The sequence below is a fragment of the Mus caroli genome, chromosome 3, assembly GCF_900094665.2.
Source record: "Mus caroli chromosome 3, CAROLI_EIJ_v1.1, whole genome shotgun sequence".
Classification (NCBI taxonomy): domain Eukaryota; kingdom Metazoa; phylum Chordata; class Mammalia; order Rodentia; family Muridae; genus Mus; species Mus caroli.
Window position 1 is genome coordinate 144,772,447 of NC_034572.1, and position 20,049 is coordinate 144,792,495.

Consider the following 20,049-nt stretch of genomic DNA (forward strand, 5'->3'; position numbering starts at 1 on the left):
AATCCAGAAAATGCACTGTCTACACATGATGGAACTCCTTCCAGCTACAAAGTAAAAAGTTAGGTTTTTCCCAAGTGTATGCAACTAAAGATAATCTATTAAGAAGTTAGGCTGACCTGAAAAAACAATATTTTTCCTCATTTTTGGTTCCTAGATATTTAGACAATCATATAAATTTATATATATGAATTTGAACTGTATATTATATGCATAATATATTACATACATAATATATTGTATGTATGTATGTATGTATGTATGTATGTATGTATGTATGTATGTATTACATCAGATATATTTGGTCCTAGGGAGGGGATGGATCCTATAAGATCATATCTAATGAGAGACAGTATTGATCCAACCCAGTTCTAGGTCTCAAGCAAAGCATTCCAGTTTAAAAGAAATGGACAAAGGATATAAATCATTTCATAATTTTCTTTTTTAAAACAAGAGTGAAGTTATACGGATCTTCCAAGACAGATTTGAGGAAGATATCAGGAAGGAAATAAGCAGAGGAAAATACATTCAACCAGTGGGTTAAAGGTCAGGGCTACTCACATGCCAACAGCCTAAAGAAACAGACCAAGCAGGTAATCAACAGACCCAGACAAGAATTGGCCAAGTTGATGATACTGTCAAGCTCCGAGATAATCAGTCTACTTATTTGTTCAAAGGCAAATCCTCTAAGAATTCATTTGCAGTATACAGGATCTCCTTCAGTGCCGAGAGGATAAGCATGTCCTTCACGGGGTCCAGCTGCCACTCTGAGACATAATTACTCACCACCAAGATGTCAGATAAGGCAAAACCAAAGACTCCATGGAATGCCTCCAGCTGAAATAGAGAAGTGGAAACCCAGAGCTGTGTAAAACGGAGGACCGGAGTTTGATCCATGAAGACACATGTTAAACAAATATTAGTGTTAAGGAAGAGACAGAAGGGCCCTGGGCTTACTAACCTACCATTCCATCCAGGCAAGCATGCTCCAAGTTCAGCAAGAATCTTTGTCTCAGAAAGTGAGGTAGAGATCAATTGGGAAGACACCCAACATTGAATTAGGGCTTCCATACACATATGTAATTATATACATATAAGCATGAACACACATGCACCCCAACACAGACATGTACACACAACCTCTCAGGTGTCTAACATAGTAAAAATCTCTAATGCCAACATAAAGTATAAGAGAAGTAATAAGAACTAGGAGCTTGGTGATAATTTTTCCATAGTTTTAAAAATCAAAGGTCGGATCCTCTGCAGTAGTTTCTTGAATTTTATGTCAAGTTCCAACATCACTGGTATCTTATTTAAAATGCATTAGTATACTCAACATGAATTACAAAAAAAAGGACATGCTCTTATTGACAGTGTGAAAATGGCTACCACACCAAAACCAAACTACAAATTTAATCCAATCCCCAGCAAAATTTCAACATAATTCTTCACAGAAATTGGAAAGCCTATCTACTTCATATGGAAGTACACATACCAATAAATAAATAAATAAATAAATAAATAAATAAATAAATATCACAAAAACAATCCTGAAAAATAAGAGATGGGGATAACAGCATTCCAGATCTGAAGTCATATTACCAGGCTACAGTAATAAAATAAGCATGGTATTGGCAAAAATAACAGACATACACTGAAGACCTAGACATAAATCCACACACCTATGGATTGTTGATAAAACTGATTGTTGATAAAGAAGTCAGAAATGCACACTGGAAAAAAAGACAGCATCTTCAACAAGTAGGACTGGTCAAACTAGGTGACTGCATGTAGAAGAATAAAAAGTATTCCATATTCACCAATCTGTACAAACAACTCCAAACTGAGTTTTGTTCATCAATTTAAGACGAGATACACTGAATCTGATAGAAGAGGAGATAAGGCCTAGCTTAAAATCATGGCACAGGAAAAAAACTTTCTGAGAAGAATACATTAGCACAGACTCTAAGAGCAAAAACTAATAAATGGGATCTCGTGAAATTTAAAAGCTTTTTTTATGACAAAGGACACCATCATTTGGGTAAACTAGCAGCCTGCAATATAGGAAAAAAAATCTTTTGCAATTATACATCTGATCGAGGGTTAAAATCTAAAATATATTTTACAAAACCATGAAAAACAGAGACAAAAAATCTGGGCATCAAAAAAAAAAAAAAAAAAAACAATTAAAACTGGGGTACAGAACTAAACCAAGAGTTCGCAATAGATGAAACACTAGTAACTAGGAAGAGCTTCAAGAAATGTTCCAATATCTTTAGCCATTTGGGAAATGCACATTAAGATCACTCTGAAACTTCATCTTACCCCAGTCATAATGACCAAGAGCTATAAAACAAATGGCAGCTCATGGTGGCAAGGGTGTGGGGAAAGGGGTCACTTATTCATTCATGGTAAGCCAACAAACCGGTAAAACCGCTACAAAGCTTAGTGTGTTGTCTCCTCAGGAAGCTGGAAATGGATCCACCTCAAACTCCATCTAGACCACTCTCAGGCAGATATCCAAAGGACTCCACGTTTCACTAGAGATATTTTCTTATCCATGTTCATTGCTACTCTACTCATAATAACCAGAAATTAGAAACAACCTACATGTCCATCAAATGATGAGTGGGAAATGAAAATGTGGTATGTTTATGCAATGGAATATTATCTGGCTGTTAAGAAAATGAAATTATGAAATCCACAGCTAAATAGGTAGAGCCAGAAAAATATCATGAGTGCAGTAATCCAGATCCTAAAAGACAAATATTGTATGTTTTCTCTTGTATGTGCATGTTACCTTTAAGGTTTTGATGTGTGTGTTACAATCTGAATAACCACATAGATTAGGTGCCTAGTAAAGGAATGAAAGGTAGAGGAGGAAATCTCTCAAGGACTGAGAAATCTAGTATAGTGTCATGGAGGGATAAAGAGGAAACTAGAATAGGAAGGTTAAATAGAGAGGGGGATGGGAGGAAAGGGTAAAGGGGGGACTATGAGGAAGGACAATTTAAAGGCAAACTAAAAAACAATATAGAAAGATTTAGAAATTTTCAATCTACTAAGGTATAAAATTAGTGTGTATATATATATATATATATATATATATATATATATATATATATATATTATAGGAATCTAAATGATGTCATTAAATAATAGTGAAGACAATGCCCCAATAAGACATCTTATGCCAAGTTAAATGTCCCATGCCAGAAATCAGTTACATCTTTTTGAGTCATTGGCCAGTAGAGTCCCATGGACTGCCCCACAAAATCACAGGCCACTATGACACTATTAGTTTCACTCCACAATGTGGTGGTAATTCCTTATTGATTAAGACACATACTTATATCATAGAACACAGAGAAGTTGATCTGGGGCCTAACTAAAAGCTTCACTCCTATAGACTAGCATTCATGGTCTTGGAAGGTACTCTGTATACAACTGGAGGAGAAAAACAGTTATCGAATCTTCCAGCTACAATTCTTGTGACCTACAGCAGTGACCTTCCTGCAAGATATACAGACTTAATAGTGGCACAAATGTTATGGGAGTAACCAACCACTTTTGAATTGGATTTATGGCACACTCCATGAGAAGGAAACCATCCTTGGCCCAACTAAAGTGGCCAAGAACTTGAAATTAGATAGGTCTAGGAGAAAACTTTCATCCTATTATTCTGCTAAAGGAACAAAGCAATAAAAATGACTCATGATGATATTCTATTTAGACCTGTAGAACAGGTCTACAGCTACTGTAGAACAGTCCACAGCAGAGAAGCTTCTTGTTAGGGTAAATGAGAATTAACACAGAGAAACAAAACTATACAGCATACAGAGAATGAGGAGACTCAAGCACTCAGCCCTAAAATGGAATGTTTTCATCAGACTCCTCCCCTCAAGGCTCAGAGATCAACCTATGCAGAAGAGGAGACAGAAAGATTGTAAGAGATAGAAGTGATAGATGACTGCAATAATCAAGTGTCTTTTATACTCAGCATAACATTGACACACATATTAACTCACAGAGAATGTGGCAGAGTGCCTAAGGTCTACATAGACTCAATCCAGAATGAATAGTAGCACTGAGAGAGGGAAGGGAACATAGGATCCCACGCCTAACTAAGGAGCTCTCTGGAACTGATGCCTACTGGCAACAACAAAACTCAGTTTTCTCAAGTGAAGTGTCACTGGGTTTATCAACCAACCTCATTCTATGGTGGGCCCATGCCCAGGAACAGCTAGCCAACCCAAATGAACTTCATTGCTTTTTATTTTGTTCATCTATTTGTTTAGGTTTTGTTTTATTTTGTGTTGGCTTTTTTTTTTGTCTTATTGATCTTTTACCTGCTTCTTTTATTTTTTTATTTTTGTTTTGTGAAGTTTTTAATGATTCCTTTTTTTTTTGAATGAGAAAGAGCATAAAGGTGAGTGGGTATGGAGGTGTGGAACAAATACGATGAACTGGAGGAAGGGAAAATATGATCAAAATACACTATATGGAAAAATAAGAACTCTTTGAAAAGAAATGTAACAGGAAGGTAAGGGAAGCAAAACTGGAGACAAAGAGGAAGGTAAGGAATCAGAGGGAGAGAAAGAAGGAGAGGAAAAGATAAAACATAAACGAAAGGAGTGGGGTTCTGAGGAGCGTGAGTAAGAAAGCATTGGCAAGAGAGAAAGGAGAAGGACAGAGTAAGGTCAATTGCATGAGGACCAGTCATGAGTGACTAGAAACCTTGGCATGAGCAGGGAATGTGAGGCCAGATGATCCTAAATAGTGTCTGCGCTCATGTAGAGTACTGAAGCACAAACATGTGGAAGTCAGCAAATAAAGGGAATGGTGACTACTGATCTACAGGATTCCTATGAAGCTGGAGCCATTGGAACATGCATGGGCTAGTGTCTAGAAATTTCAATTTTCTTTCCAAGGCATGTCCAGGATAGACCAATTTTATTAGACCAGTTTAATGATTAATTCTAACTTATATTAGCTCTTCCTGAACACAGATCACCTAGGTTCCCAATACAGCATTGTCAAGTCATAGCACTATTAATAAACATTGACAAAGCCTTGCTTCTAGTTTGTATTGCCTTGTCACCTGCCACACAATGTTATTTGCACCTATCTCCTAGGATTGATAGTATGATTCAGGAAGAAAGATCCACCACATATGTAGTGGTTCATTAGTACGGCCTGTCTTGACATGCCTACAAATCGTTTTCCAACCTCTGCCATATTTTGCTTCCAGTCTATTCTAAAGAATTTAAAGAAATCTTAAGGTTGACTATATGGCGAGTTTCTAATGTCTATGATTCTCTAAAATGTAAAATCATAAAATGAATTGTCATCACTGCCAGCTTCTGCCTTTCTGTCTTCAAATATCTAGATTTCCACTACATTGAGGACCCCATGCATCTCAGACATGCTACCTTTTCATCCTTCAGTACATTAATTTAAACTTCCCTTGCCTGAATCACTTTCTCCTTTTGTCTTTTCTCTTATTAAAGTGCTCAGACACTATCTCTCAGTGTCACCTTGCTATAAAAATCATCCCCTGTGCCATTTTTTTCTCCTCTGAACCATCAGGACACATTGTCGTCACCATTTCTTACGTGATATTTATTATGTATGATCATGTCATAGTCCTTCGTGTGTTTTTCTTTACCCTCACCTCTGTCTGTAAAATGATAAGATCTTTAGTGCAATAATTGTATTCATTATCTGTATATGAGAATAGAGGCTGTAATATTGGTTTGATCATAAATAAATTGATAAAAAATGTGTTGAATTAAATTAAATTGCAGCAAATGTAATTAAACATTAAGTTCAACACAAAGATAAGTTTATGGTTATTTACTATTTTAAACCTGGGAAGTGTGTCCTAACTATTCCAGCAATTATTTTAATTCTTCTCCAGTTTAGTACATTTCTTGTTCTTTATATGAGGTTGAGTATATGGATATCAACATTCCTCAAAGAACTGTTTATGTATTACCTTGGACTTCACAGGACTATAGTTGTATATGTCTGTCAGGTCTTCTTTTGTAATCAGATCCAGGCTATCCACGTGTGTAAGTAAAGCCAAATGCAGAATGCCTGTGTTGAAGAGATGTATAGGATTTTATCCTTACAGCATGTTTAACTTAGTAAGTTATCAGTTTTGCTGCCAGCCGGTAATGGGCCAACTTTAGATTTAGGGATTTTTCTACCTCCAATGCCCCCTCCACCTCACACATACACGCGCCATACACTGGAGCTTCTTTTGCATGCAATGTACTCTTCATCCCAATCTAAGAAATGAAGCTTCACTAGAGACCACATTTTGCAAAAACTAAAATTTAGCCCATATTATTGCCAACTGCTATTCAATCCTAAATGTGCTGATTTAGTAGGGACTGGAAAAAAAAACCTTACAGAATATGGGACTTCTCCAACAGCAAGAGAAAAAACATCATTCATCATGAATAATGTTTTACTACTATTTCATGGTGCTGCCAAAAAAGTCCTTATCTAAGTTTTTAAACCTTTTAATTTCAGTGAGCAGGAGACCATCATGCCTAGCTCCTGAGTCGGATTTGTGATGAACTCTTTCCAACTCTGATGCATAAAACCAAGAGAAGCCAGAATTGGCACCGGAACTACCAGCTTGTGTTCTCTTCTGCCTTCCTGATGCCTTTCTCTACCCGACATCTTAGATGCTGGCCTTTTTTCTAAACTATGGCTATCTATTTTCTAATCCTTTAAGGTCCAAAAGAAAAGATATAGCCCCTAGCCAAAAACTACATGACAAAATATAAAGCAGTGTGTGAACGGGGGTGGCTTTTCTTCACCTTGTGTAATATTTACAGTCAAAATATTCAGAGGGAGGTCCTATCATTACATCATGTTAAGGTATGGAGGGAAATTGAGTTTAAGTCACATGTGCATGATCATGCAGCTGTTGAGAGCTCAACGAGATGTAACCTGGTAATGATCCGAAAAGACTCCCACTTGCAAGCACGGTAGTCCTTCATCTTACCCCCCAAAATTTTGCTGATAAGTCCAGTCAGTTACCTTCAGTAGCAAAATGAAATAACACTCACCATGTTTTATCAAGTCTCTTCGAATTTTCTTGATCTTTGCCACCAGCTCAGAAGAGTGCATTTCAAAAGAATTGATATCAAACACAAAAACCACACAGTGAATTCTGTCCTTCAGCAGTGGGTCATGGGTATAGTTCGGATGGTTTGATGTGATTGGTTTCATGGAATCGAACTGTAAAATATATAAGAAGGTGGCAGTTACAGTGTGTTTGCTTATAAATGATACTCCAGTCCTGTACATTTGAAAATGCACAGATCCCTGATACTAAAAGGCTAATCATAAGATGGAGAAGAAAGTAATTACACAAGTGGGCAGTGGCTCTTTTACACAGCCTGATAAAGGATCTCTGATCAAGGGATACATGATGTAGGGGCTATAATGCAATAAGATTCTCAAGAAAGTGAATAAGACTGTGGCAGCTTAGTGCTTTAAATAAAAGAAACCACGTGTATGAAAACAGGAGTCAGAGCATTTGGAGAGGAAGTTGGAGTCATCACACAGTGTATTAAGAGGAAGAACTTTCATGATGCAAAAGTGTCATGAATCTTGAGCTAACAATTGTTCTGCCTGGGTGTGTCTCACAGAGAGCATGGTATAAAGACAACACAGTATCCACACAGCATCTTGACTGTAAACCTATTTGCACAACAAAAGCGCAGTATATCAATAAGCCATATTAACTACCATTTCCCTAAAACAGAAGGAAATACAATGATCCATGTATTTTCTTTGATGCTGCAAAGCAGAAGAAAGTCATAAATTTGTTATGATTTCTTAAAGGAACAACAAAGGGATTTGTTTGGATAAACAGAAAGAATATCAATTCATTAATTGATAAATCCATAAATCAAATTAAATATGGTACATAGACGTAATAAGTACAAAGTCAAATTGTTTCTGTGTGACTGCAAAACACAATGTAATTAGTATGACATCCTTATATGATGCATGCCCAACATGGTATAAAAGTCTTCTAGTATTGTTACATCATATCCAGATGTGATTGTTACTTTACTAAGTAATGTTAAATATGATTATGTTAAAATTAGGTGGCGTACACTAATAATGGAGTCTGTTCTGAGGTTACTGTGTAAGATGAAGAAATTAGTTGATACAATATTCTATCAACTCTACTGTTTGAGAATAAGAGTTCTCAAATTAGAAGGAAGTCAGTAAAATATAATTAGAAAAAATTAAATTAAAATTCTCAAGTCCAGGATTTTAATACATATTTATGAATTTATAAGATATCTTATTAGAAAAAAATTATGTTTCCCTGAAAAGTGTAAGAAAAAGATTGACCAACAAAATAGCAACAACTTTTCTAATGCTACAAGCCAAGGCTTTTTGAAGAAACAACTGATTCACCCTACAGGATAGGAAACATATAAGATGTGGTTGGGGTACTCAGTATACCACAGAGCAAGAAATATAGAAAGACTGTGTCTCTGCCAAAGGACCTGGGATTTAACTTGTAAAGTCCCTATTGATGGCAGCATTGGAAAATGGAAAAACTATAATGTATCAAAATACATCCAATATAGTTAATTTGTGTGAAATTCACAATGATAATAAATTAACAACATAATTGATGGCAAGTATTCAGAGGACAACTTACTATTTTCAAAAGTTCATAAAGCAGACAAAAAAAATTCCAGCTTGTTTTTATATCCTGTTTTTCCCTTGTATTTATGTGTACCACTATGAAATCAGAGAGTGGGCATGGGAGAATTTCTCTCCATAGGGGCATGATGAAGAATGATGGGAAGAGAACATTACTACATTCACTCTAATAAATAAATGATTCTCACACTGAACACTAATGAAATCAAGAAAACCTGGCACTATACACCTGCAGATGGCACACCACCTATGAAGTAGAATCCACTTCACAATATTTCTCTGAACTCAGTTAACTGGTTTTTGTACTGTGGAAAGCGGTACACATAAAATAACACTTAAGGATGCAAACAGAGTCCATGCTATAAAGAGATCTAGGAAACAACCATTCCAATGTCTTAAAAAGACAAGTTGTAGTGCCAGTGAGATGGCTTGCAGGTGGAAGTGTTCACCAACAGCAAATCCAGATGACCTGAGTTCAATCCCCAGAAACAACATGGTGGGAGGAGAGAACCAACCCTCCCCAACATGTCTTCTGACCTCTCCACTCACACATGAGCGTACACAAGTACACACACACACAAACACACACACACACAGTGGAGGAAGAGATTTATCTTTTATATAGTTAAATTGCAAAGAAAAAGCAGAGTATAATAATATTTAATAAAAGTAACCATGTTATGGTTATTATAGCAATGGTCAAAAATATATGTAGATGATAGATAGATAGATAGATAGATAGATAGATAGATAGATAGATAGATAGATAGATAATAGATGATAGATAGATAGACGTGTGTGTGTGTGTGTGTGTGTGTGTTTCTTTGTATTATAAAAATGATACCCAACTATATCCAAACTTTTATGTGTGAGGACAACTTGCTAATTAAGGTCACAGTCTACCAGACTACATAGCTCCTCCGAGCTCAGTAAAAAATTAGAGAACTCCCTTTACCAGAAAGTCTTCCCCTTTTCTGACCTTGACTGGAGATTGTGACTTCCCACACTCTCTACCTCAGGAAGGTCGATCAGTCCTTGGCAGACCTTCAAAGTTCAACTTCCCCCAATTGCTGAAAGGAGACAGAAATGGCTGTCTCCTGAGAGGCTCTATCAGTGCCTGACAAATACAGAAGTGGATGCTCACAGCCATCCATTAGACTGAGCACAGGGTTCCCAATGAAGGAGCTAGAGAAAGTACCCAAGGAGCTGAAGGGGTTTGCAGCCCCATAGGAGGAACAACAATATGAACTAACCAGTACCCCTAGAGCTCCCAGTGACAAAACCACCAACCAAAGAGTACACATGTTGAGACTCATGGCTCCAGCTGCAAATGTAGTAGAGGATGGTCTAGTCTATCATCAATGAAAGGAGAGGCCCTTGGTCCTGTGAAGGCTCTATGCATCAGTGTAGGAGAATGCCAGGGCCAGGAATCAAGAGTGGGTAGATTGGTGAGCAGGGGGAAAGGGAGAGGGGTTTTTCGGAGGGGAAACCAGGAAAGGGGATAACATTTGAAATGTAAATAAAGAAAATATCTAATAAAATGTTTAAAAAAAAATAAAGAAAAAAGAACCCACCCAGCAAGTACCTAGAATTCCTGGAATGTCTCTCCATACAAATGAGGCATTTGCAGCAGTACTTTAAACTCTAGCCGTGATTTTCATTTGCCCTGAAAACTACTTGCCACTCTCCAAAGTTTGTATATAACCCTTTTCCACCCCAAATAAAGTGTATGCACACCAGCCCACCCCAATAAAGGTAAGTGTCCAGGTAAGAGTTTCACAGCAGACCATCAGCGTGGGCCTCTGTCTAAAAGAGCTGTTCCAGGCTGCTGTGCAGCAGCACCTGGACACCTGAGAGGGAGGAAGCAGAGAGCCCAGAACCTCAGCTGGCACTCCACAGCGGGTACAGTCAGGTGACACATACCACAGGTATGGTTTCCCTGATTTGCTTCTAAATGATACAGGAGAAGAGAAGAGAAGAAATACAGATTAAATAAGATTATGCATGACTCAGGAATTCTGAAGCTCATTCTAAAGCTGGGTACATAGGAATTCATTAATCTATTTTGTCTACTTTTATATAAATTTTAAGTGTTCTATAATAAAAAACAGTCTTTAAGCTGTCTACATGTCATCTCCATATTAAGGAATAAAAGAAACTTCCAAGATCAAAAAGTTAAGACAGTCTTTCTGGATAATCCACAGGATATGTGAACATACAAATTAAATTAAGCCATAAAGTATGAATAAAATGTCCCTCAAAACAACAATAAATCAATCACAAGAAAGCTTTCTTTCAAAAGTATATATAAAAACTGTCAAGAGTGGCCTGGAGAGATGGCTCAGCTGTTAAGAGCACTGACTTCTCTTCTGGAGATCCTGAGTTCAAATCCCAGCAACCACCTGGTGGCTCACAACACTCTGTAGTGGGATCCGATGTCCTCTTCTGGTATGTCTGAAGACAGAGACAACGTACTCACGTGCATAAAATAAATAAATAAATCTTTTTTAAAATCTGTCAAGAAAAGCAAGAGAGTTGAATATGATAGAGTATATCAAGAAATTATTTATTTCTGCAGTAATAAAAATGATTATGCAATATGTAATTAAGGTGACATCACAAAGGAATAAATAAACATATCAGTAGAAAAAAAAAGCCTTACAGAATGCAAAACGTGACTCCCATACATTTTAATCATCCTGAACAGAGGATGACAAAGACATCGCTGAAAGATGCAGCTACAATGGGCTATTCACTTGGTTCAAGATTAAGGATTACTTGGTTATCTAAATGTTTGTGGAGATGACTAGAAGTTTAAAGCAAACTAGAAACAGAAACAACTCTTTGACTTTCCCCCCCCGCATCCTCCCCTCCTGCGGTCAGTGTAGACTGAGAAGTATAGCGATGGAGGACACACACCTACTTAGGTGAGGTCGCTAGAAATTTACTAACAAACAAACAAACAAACAAAAAAATAAAAATCAATCTGTCACATAGATTCTAAAATCAAGGTGCCAGTAAAGTTTGTCTACTGATGGTTATTCAAAGGTTCATCTTTAGCCTGTCCCCTCACATGGCAAAAAAAGGGGATCAGCTGAGAAGAGCATTAATTCTATCCTTAAGGGCTCCATCCACAAGACGTGACTATTTCCCAAAGCCTCTACCTACTGATGCCATCAAACTGATGTCAGAGGCTTCAACATATGACATCCTGGGGGGAGGGGGGGAGCCATTCAGTCCCTAACACCCATGCTGGCAAGGTTTACCTTAACAACACAGGCTAGAGTCATCAGAGAGGAGGGAACCTCAGGTGAGAAAATGCCCTCATAAGATCTGGCTGTAGGTAAGCCTGTGTGGCATTTCTTAGTGATGGATAGGGGAGAGCCCAGCCCATCATGGATGGTGCCATTCCTGGGCTGTTGGCCCTGAGTTCTATAAGAGAGCAGGCTGAGCAAGTCATGAGGAGCAGGCCAGTAAGCAGCACCCCTCCATGGCCCCTGTGTCAGCCCCTGCCTCCAGGTTCCTGTCCTGCCCGAATTTTGTCCTGAATTCTTTTGATGATGAACTGCGGTGCGGAAGCATAAGCTGAATAAACCCTTTTCTTCCCAACTTGCTTTTTGGTCTTGTTATATTTTGTTACAGTGATATTAACCTTGACTAAGACAGTATTCCAGGCTACGGTGTTCAAAAGAGGGGGAATTTCTGAAATTAATAACCCCACAAAAGCTCTCACTTTCCCAAGTTTCTGTCTTCAGATTTCCTGCTGGTAAAGATGAAGTTAGATATATAATTCATACAGATGGATATCTGTTTCACGAAAAAAGAGTGCAAACACTTGATGGCCCTTATAATAGGTGTAACAGAAGAATCCTCTGGATATTTAAAATTCCTGGTGAATTCTCTATTGAAAGGAACAAAGGAGATTGAGCAAGTGCAGTTTAGCATGCTCAAGCGGCAACGTTAGGCCAGAGTATGAGGTGGGTTGCAGGCAAAGCAAACATCCTAAAAAAATAAATTCATTTAAAAAAATATCAGTCAAATCTTACCTGGTACCTGTCAGGAGTGTGGCCCTTTAAGATGTGCCATACATCATCTATGTGCAAGCCGGCATTCTCACCCAGTCCCAGTGAGTCACACAGAATAAATGGCAGGGGGTCACTGTCATCCTTGGCCCTGATGGAATATGTCCTGTACTGAAAAGTGAAAGACAACAACCTGAAAACAGCATTTCTGTTTTTGCTATAAATTTAAATAAAGTCTACATAAGATTGACTGGCCAAATAGTTCCCAATACAGTTAAGTTGAACCTGAGAAGCCTGGGTAGGCTAAAATACTAGTACCTTGTCAGATATTCCATCTTCATCACAGCCCACCAAGATCTGGTGTGTGATGCTGCCCTTGAACACAGACTTGACTGAGTTGACAAAGCTAGACTTCCCAGCTCCAATAGGACCCAGCAGCAGAACTCGTGTGTGCTGAACCAGGTCTCCATATGGCTTGTAGTCTCTCAGGGCCTGCAGTAAATTACTATGTAACCTGTCAAGACGTAGCAAACGTTAAGAACTGACTGGTCGGCTCAGAGGAGCTCACCATGCAGCTTCTAATAAGTCACTTCTCTACCCTACAGCATTTCTAGTTAGCAGCTTGCCTTCTTCCACATGCACACAAGCCCATTGAATATGGTGGTTTGAATGAGAGTGTCCCTCATAGGCTTAGGGAACTGGACATTGGTATTTGGAAAGATTTTTCAGAACCCTTAGGAAGTGAAACCTTGCCGGAAGAGGAACATCAGTGAAGGCCCACTTTGCGTGCTTGTAACCTCAGGCACTTTCTGTCTTTTCGCTCTGTAACCGTTTTCCTGGGGCCTGCTGCAATGCTTTCCGTGACTGTAGCCATACCTTCCCTACCGTGATAGTCTCTCTCTCCCTAGGCCAAAATAGTCCCTCTCTTCCTTAAGTTGCTTTTGGTTGCGGTATTTTGTTATAACAACTGAGACATAGCTAATGCACACCCCTTTAAGTCATATTGTAAAAGAAATATAAACAGTGCTGATCAGTCCTAAAACTGTTCACTGATATTACTACATCTTGTAAATTCAGTAATAGATATTAGTCATGCCAAAGGTGAAGATTAATAATGGTAAATGTTAAAAGTCATTATATAACATATATTTGAAGTTTATAGACTTAGAACATTTCTAACATGTTCTCATTAATAGATGTTTTCAGCCTGCTAATAATTCTCAGCACATTCCAAAGTAAAAACCCTACTATAAGAATTCTAAAAGACACAAACACATAGGCAACATTATTTTTCCTCAAGTAAAACATATTAAAAATAGTCCCCTCCCACTGACTGCTCTATTAACATTGCCAGGATAAATATGTTTAGCAATTATTGACATAGGTTTTGGCTATTCATTGATATTCATATATATTAATTTTAATAATTTGTACCAAAAAGTTTGGTGACATACACTGTCATAATAAAAGGTAGTAGAGCAATAAAATGTTAAAAACTGAAAGGGGCACCAACCCACCCACAAAACCTTCAACCCAAAATTTATCCTATCTATTAGAAATGCAGGAACTGGGGGTGGAGCAGAGACTGAGGGAATGACCAAGCAATAATTGGCCCAACCAGAGACCCATGCAATGGGCAAGCACCGGTCCCTGACACCATTAATGATACTCTGTTATGCTTGTTATGGTTGTCCTCTGAGAGACTTAATCCAGCAGCTAACTGAAGCAGACTTAGAGTCCTCACAGCCAAATAGTGGATGGAGCTTATGGACTTGTATGGAAGAGTTGGAGCAAGAATTGAGGACTCCAGAGAGGATGGGAACTCCACAGGAAGACAACAGAGTCAACAAGTCTGGACCTTTTAGGTTCTCAGAGACTGAACCACCAACCAGGGAGCATGCATGGGCTGGACCCAGGCCTCCCCACTTATACGTAGCAGATGTGCAACTCTGTTATCATGTGGGCACCAAGCAACTGAAGCAGGGACTATGCCTAAGGCTATTGCTTATCTATATAACACTTTCTTCTATCTGGGCTGCCAGTCTGGTCTAAGTGGGAGGGGATGCTCCTAGCTTTACAAAGACTTGATGTGCTAGGGTAGAGGGATACCAAGAGGGGCCTCCACCCTCTCAGAGGAGAAGGGGAGGGAGGGTGAGAGAAAGAACTGTGGGAGGGGGGACAGCAATTGGGATGTCAAGTGAATAATTAATAATAATTTAAAAAAAAACATTGACTTACACAGCAATGCCTCTTGTCTTTCTTTCATCCAACAACTCTAAGGAAAATAACAGATAATATAGATTATAAATTCTTAAATTGGCAGGTCAAATGAATGTGAGCAAACTCCCTAGGGACAGAGCTATTACTAATCATTCACAAATGGGCCTCATCCACGTTGCCTCACTTGGAGACAGCAGCGTTCAGGAGGAGCCTGCAGATGAGTTCTCCTAGCTGCTCCCTGGCCTTTCAGCTTCACTCTAACAGGAATTGGGATTGGGACTGGGAGTGTCTTCTGAAGCAGAAAGCCAGAACGTGGAAGTATACACAAACCAAGGTAAGACTAACATCAACTGATATTTCCCCCAAATGTAGTATTAGGTCTGAAAGATGCAGTATGCAGAGATGCATAAAAATAATTTTTAAAATATGCATAAATTTTTGTCCAAGCCAGCTGTCAATAGGAACTTCTATTTAATTGATGCATTCCTGGGTCAAAAGAGAAGTCAAAAGTAGATTAAAAATAATAATAATAATAATAATAATAATAATAATAATGTCTAGTCACTCCAAGAAACCATTAGTTTAGCAATGCTATCGAATCTCTAAATAATTCTCACTATGGGGCCACATGTAGAACAACCAAGCAAATATCATTATAAAAATTTCATTCAATGACCAAGACATAATTAAACTTGAAATAAATACCACATACAAAAATAAAAGCAAACTTCTGAGTTTATACAAAGCACTCTCTGAAATAGCACCTGTGTCTGAGAGGAAAGATAAAACTATAGTTATGTTAAATCAACTGTGTAAAAATCTTACAGCAACTTTGTGATGATTGGGGCTTTATCATGGTAGGAAATAAGGAATGTTTGAAAATGGAAACAAAAACTGTAGGATCTCTTAAGAACATAAAAGAGTCAGGCAGTGTTGGACCACAGCTTTAATGCCAGCACTTCGGAGGCAAAGGCAAGAGGATCTCTGTGAATTTGAGGATAGCCTGGTCTACAGAGCAAGTTTCAGGCAGCCGGAGCTACACAGAGAAACTGGGTCTCCAAAGAAACGGAAAGCAACAATAACCAAAACAGGAGTGATTAGTCAAACCATGAATATAAATTGTAAAACCTTAGACAGGGACAAACTAGTGATGAGTTGACTCCTAAGCTGAAATGAAGTAATAACTGCCTGGGCTGACTAAGGAAAGCCAACTCTATGTGATCACAGAAGTATGAGGAATCTAACACAGTCAAACTCACAAAAAACAACTAATGACCACAGGCAAAGGGGGAGGGCTCATAGTAAAGGCTGCAGATGTCATGACCCAAGACAACGACATCCTAGGGAATTTAGACATAGCTAAGTAGTCCCATTTCATGATAGAATTTTAGTAATTTCTGGCCAGGTCAGTTCTGTGGGTCATCTCTCCAGACTTGAGAGCCTGAGTTTAAGCATGTCCTTCCCTCAGGAATATGTCATCTAACATTGTCATATGTCACCAAGCAGGTAGTGGAGAGCTTCAGTGGGTTTACCTGAGCAAACTTACCTTCACATCGAAAAGCTTCACACTCCTGAATAGGTATGACATCATTGTGAGCAGTCAGTTGGAGCATTTTACGGATTGCTGAACTTATAATCACAGCTTTCTTATCTAATAGTATAGAGAAATCATTAGTTTTTCTTTTATGGAACAATAAATATGGTGAATCTGGTCCTTTTGCACATAGTGAAAATCCAGTGTCTTGGAGTGCAAAGATGGTGATAGAAACGTCTTTTTCCTGGAAGCCCTCTTTCAGGTACATGCCAATAACACAGTTTTCACTGTAAACCACTATCATGGTAGGACCTTGATTCTCACATGTGCCGAGCAAATTCTGATGAAAAAACTTCTGCACACTCGCCTTGTAAAGAAGACAAAACCGTTTTCCTCCAAAATAATTCTGCAGGCACTTTTCTTGCTGCCATGTCAAACGAGTTCTCATGACCATACTTCAGTCTAGTGGAAAAGCCCTCTTAAAGAGCACAGTCCTCTTTAAACACGGAAGTCTAGAAAAACACACACAAAGCTCTCATTTACTCCGATTTTCTCATAGAACACAGGAAATTAATAAACAAGAGACAAACCTGTAACAAGAAAATCATTACAAAAATGTTCGTTTAAATAATTGCTTTCAATCTTTTAAATACTCCTGTTTCCAAGCAAATAAGGTAAGTGGAAAGAAAGCTATAGTGCATACCTGTGTGAAGAGTCTGCACCGAGGCCGGCACCGAGGAGGGCAGCTTCTGTCTCCGTGACCAAGCCTGTAGAAAACGAAGAGAAACTTCCGCGGTTTGCCTCATCCTGCTCGGGAAATGAAAACTGAAACTCTATATACCTACTCACGCTGGCAGCAGGCCAACTTCAGTAGGCTTTTAAATAGCAAAGTCAGTCCAAGAGTGTGTCAGGAAATTTTAGGAAGCAGGGGCTCTCATGGGACAGGGGTTTGCTTTTTGTTTTTTCTTTTTCTTTTTTTCTTTTCTTTTTTTTTTTTTTTAGGTAAATTCAACAAGTTGCTGTAGATGGACATGCAAAGCAAAATTAACTATCTATTGTATCTCTGAAATGCATCTTAAAGTCACCCACTTCACTTAGTCTCTGTTATCATTTTATTCCAAACTAGTGTGCATCCCTCCAGAGGCTGCTACGGCGAGCACAAGTGCCCTTCTATAACATCTGGCTACAAGAAGGATGTTGCTTTTATTTCACTAAATTTGAAGGGAAACAAACATGGTCAACACCATACACTATAGGCAATATACTCAACAAGAAGAGTACAGAGAGGGATGGGGAGTATCCTGCCTGTCAGCAGGATGGAACATCAGTGATCTTCGCTTAAAAATAAGAGTGCTGCCAGGAAGTGCTGCTGGGCAGTGGTGGCACAAGTCTTTAATCGCAGCACTTGGGAGGCAGAGGCAGGTAGATTTCTGAGTTCCAGGCCAGCCTGGTCTACAAAGTGAGTTCCAGGACAGCCAGGGCTATACAGAGAAACCCTGTCTCGAAAAACCAAAAAATATTTTAAATAAATAAATAAATAAATAAATAAATAAATAAATAAATAAATAAATAAGAGTGCTGGAGACCCAGAGTAGCAAACACAAATAAGTTTATTTTCTGACCTTGAAAAGTCAGGTGTCAACTCAGGAAAAAATCAAAAATGGAATTTGATGCAGAACACTGCTTTTTACTTATTCTCACAACTGCATTTCCCTGCCTCCAGGATGCCTCATTGGCTGAATCCAACTGCATCCCCCCCCCCAATGTCTCATTGGCTGAATTCTTCAGGAAGAAGTCCTCCCACTCATCCAGCATAGTCCTTACCCCAAACCACCATCAGGCTCAAGATCCCCCAACCTGTCCTGATATGTTGGCTCAACTATATATTTCACCCCTAAGATGAACTGAAACTGGCTAGGGAAGGCAGGAGTCCAGTGCCTCCTGCTTACCTATGATTCCCTGGAGAGTTTTAATTAACCTCACACTGATAATGAACTGTAATGTTTTACTTCTTCCTCAGGTCATCGAAGGAGATGAATGGAACAATTGGAGGATGCTAGAGGCAAATGCAGTGGAAAGTGAATAGATTCAGGGTCTATTCAAGCATCGAAGAACACCGAAAGAAATAACTAGTGGGACAGATGAGGGTTAGCTGGGGTAGGAGTGGAGGTGGAGAAAGGGATTGTTTTTACTTGAGCACGGAGAGACTATTGATTATTGACAAGAGACTATTGGAAACGTTCTCGAAGAGGACCATGTATTCTGTCTTCCATTGGAAGCTGTAAGTAAAAGCATGAGTGGTTAGTGTATGAGGTTGGAGACTACGGAATGAGCGTAACCTGAGAGATGTCAGCATGCACATAAAGACACAGGAAGTGAAGGGCAAATTCTAAGTGCAGTTCTATAGAACAAACCTTGTATTCAAAATCTTTACCCCAGAAACCTGGGACTAGTGAGAAGTCAGAAGAGTGAGCTGTCCCAGAAGCTAGTTGAGAAAGGAAAAAGTGGTCACCTGTCTCAAATGCTCTCCTTTCCTTCAGAGCTTCCTCTACTTAGCACATGGGGAAAGACACTCCTCCTGGCGAGCTGTGAATTTGAGCAGCATGGAAATGTAGCTGAAAGAAGAGAGCATCATGGTTAGATAGTCTCGTCTGTCTGCAGAAGAGCTGGGAAGTGCTAGATATTGAAACTGCTACAAGAGAGGGATAAAACTGAAGATATTCTATCTCCATAAGGTTGAACAGAAGTACAAAGTATGGGATTTATTGTTAACAAGCAATCCAAAGGTGGCTTCTTACAACAGCCAATGAATTACTCTGCTAGGGGGGAGCGATTCAGACATGCTCTCATACCCAGCAGAGACAGCCTTGTGGCCAAGTTGCTCAACCCTCTACAAGTATGGGCTCTTGGTTTTCTCAGCTCTGGTCAAGAGATGCTAGCAACAAGGAATGCTTTGTCGCTGATCCTAACAAATAGTCATGGTCCCCAGGTGATAGAACTGTTCTAGAGAGCCAGTTTTAAAGCTTTACAAGGTGGAACCTGGCTAAAGAAAGTCTCTGTATCTGGGATGGGACGAGGTGGGCATTTATGATTCAGATCAACCCTGATACCTACTGTGGGGAACTGGGCTGTGCACAGACAGGCTGGTCTTCAGTCGAACTGAGATGCTGAACCCCAGGACCCTGTGGTGATAATTCATCTACATGGGATGGAAGGAATTCTCTCATGTCTCCTGGAACTCTGGCTCCTGCTTAAGTTACCACCCCCCACAAGTCCCACAAGAGAAGCATGGATAGAAGTCACGTAGGCAATGGCCCAAGCTTCTGACCTTCAGGCTAAACTCCTCCCCAGTTACCTAGCAACAATAAGATAAGACAACATACTTTAAAAAGGGCTGTTCAGCCCCACCTCACTCTCTTACTTGTCTCTCTCTTACTTCTTACTCTCTTACCTCTTACTCTCACCTCCTCTCTCCTCTCTGTCTTCTCTCCTCTCTCCTCCCTCTTTGTCTTCTCCTCCCCTTTCTCCTCTCCTCTCCTCTCTCCCTCTTACTCTCTCTTTCTCTCT

The 20,049-nt window shown here is 39.1% G+C and overlaps 1 protein-coding gene across 1 annotated transcript; it reads right to left on the reverse strand.

Annotated features, from left to right (window-relative positions):
• Positions 1 to 210: 210 nt before the first annotated feature.
• On the reverse strand, positions 211 to 17,272 carry Ifi44 (interferon induced protein 44). The gene is made up of 8 exons (XM_021158923.2): positions 17,186 to 17,272; positions 16,495 to 16,994; positions 14,967 to 15,003; positions 13,047 to 13,242; positions 12,753 to 12,899; positions 7,083 to 7,254; positions 5,996 to 6,096; positions 211 to 834 (listed from the first exon to the last, which is right to left on the reverse strand). The coding sequence occupies exons 2-8, from the start codon at positions 16,934 to 16,936 to the stop codon at positions 661 to 663; spliced, it is 1,269 nt and encodes a 422-aa protein (XP_021014582.1). The 5' UTR covers positions 16,937 to 16,994; positions 17,186 to 17,272; the 3' UTR covers positions 211 to 660.
• Positions 17,273 to 20,049: the final 2,777 nt, after the last annotated feature.

What these genes read in the sequence shown, in the direction of transcription:
- Ifi44 (XM_021158923.2), bottom strand. Translation starts at nt 16,936, where the DNA reads ATGGTCATGAGAACTCGTTTGACATGGCAGCAAGAAAAGTGCCTGCAG. An exon ending in AAGATGGAATATCTGACAAG is followed by an intron (nt 12,900 to 13,046) that starts GTACTAGTATTT and finishes TTCACTTTTCAG; the next exon opens with TACAGGACATATTCCATCAG. An exon ending in ATAGTCCTGTGAAGTCCAAG is followed by an intron (nt 835 to 5,995) that starts GTAATACATAAA and finishes TCTCTATTTCAG; the next exon opens with CTGGAGGCATTCCATGGAGT.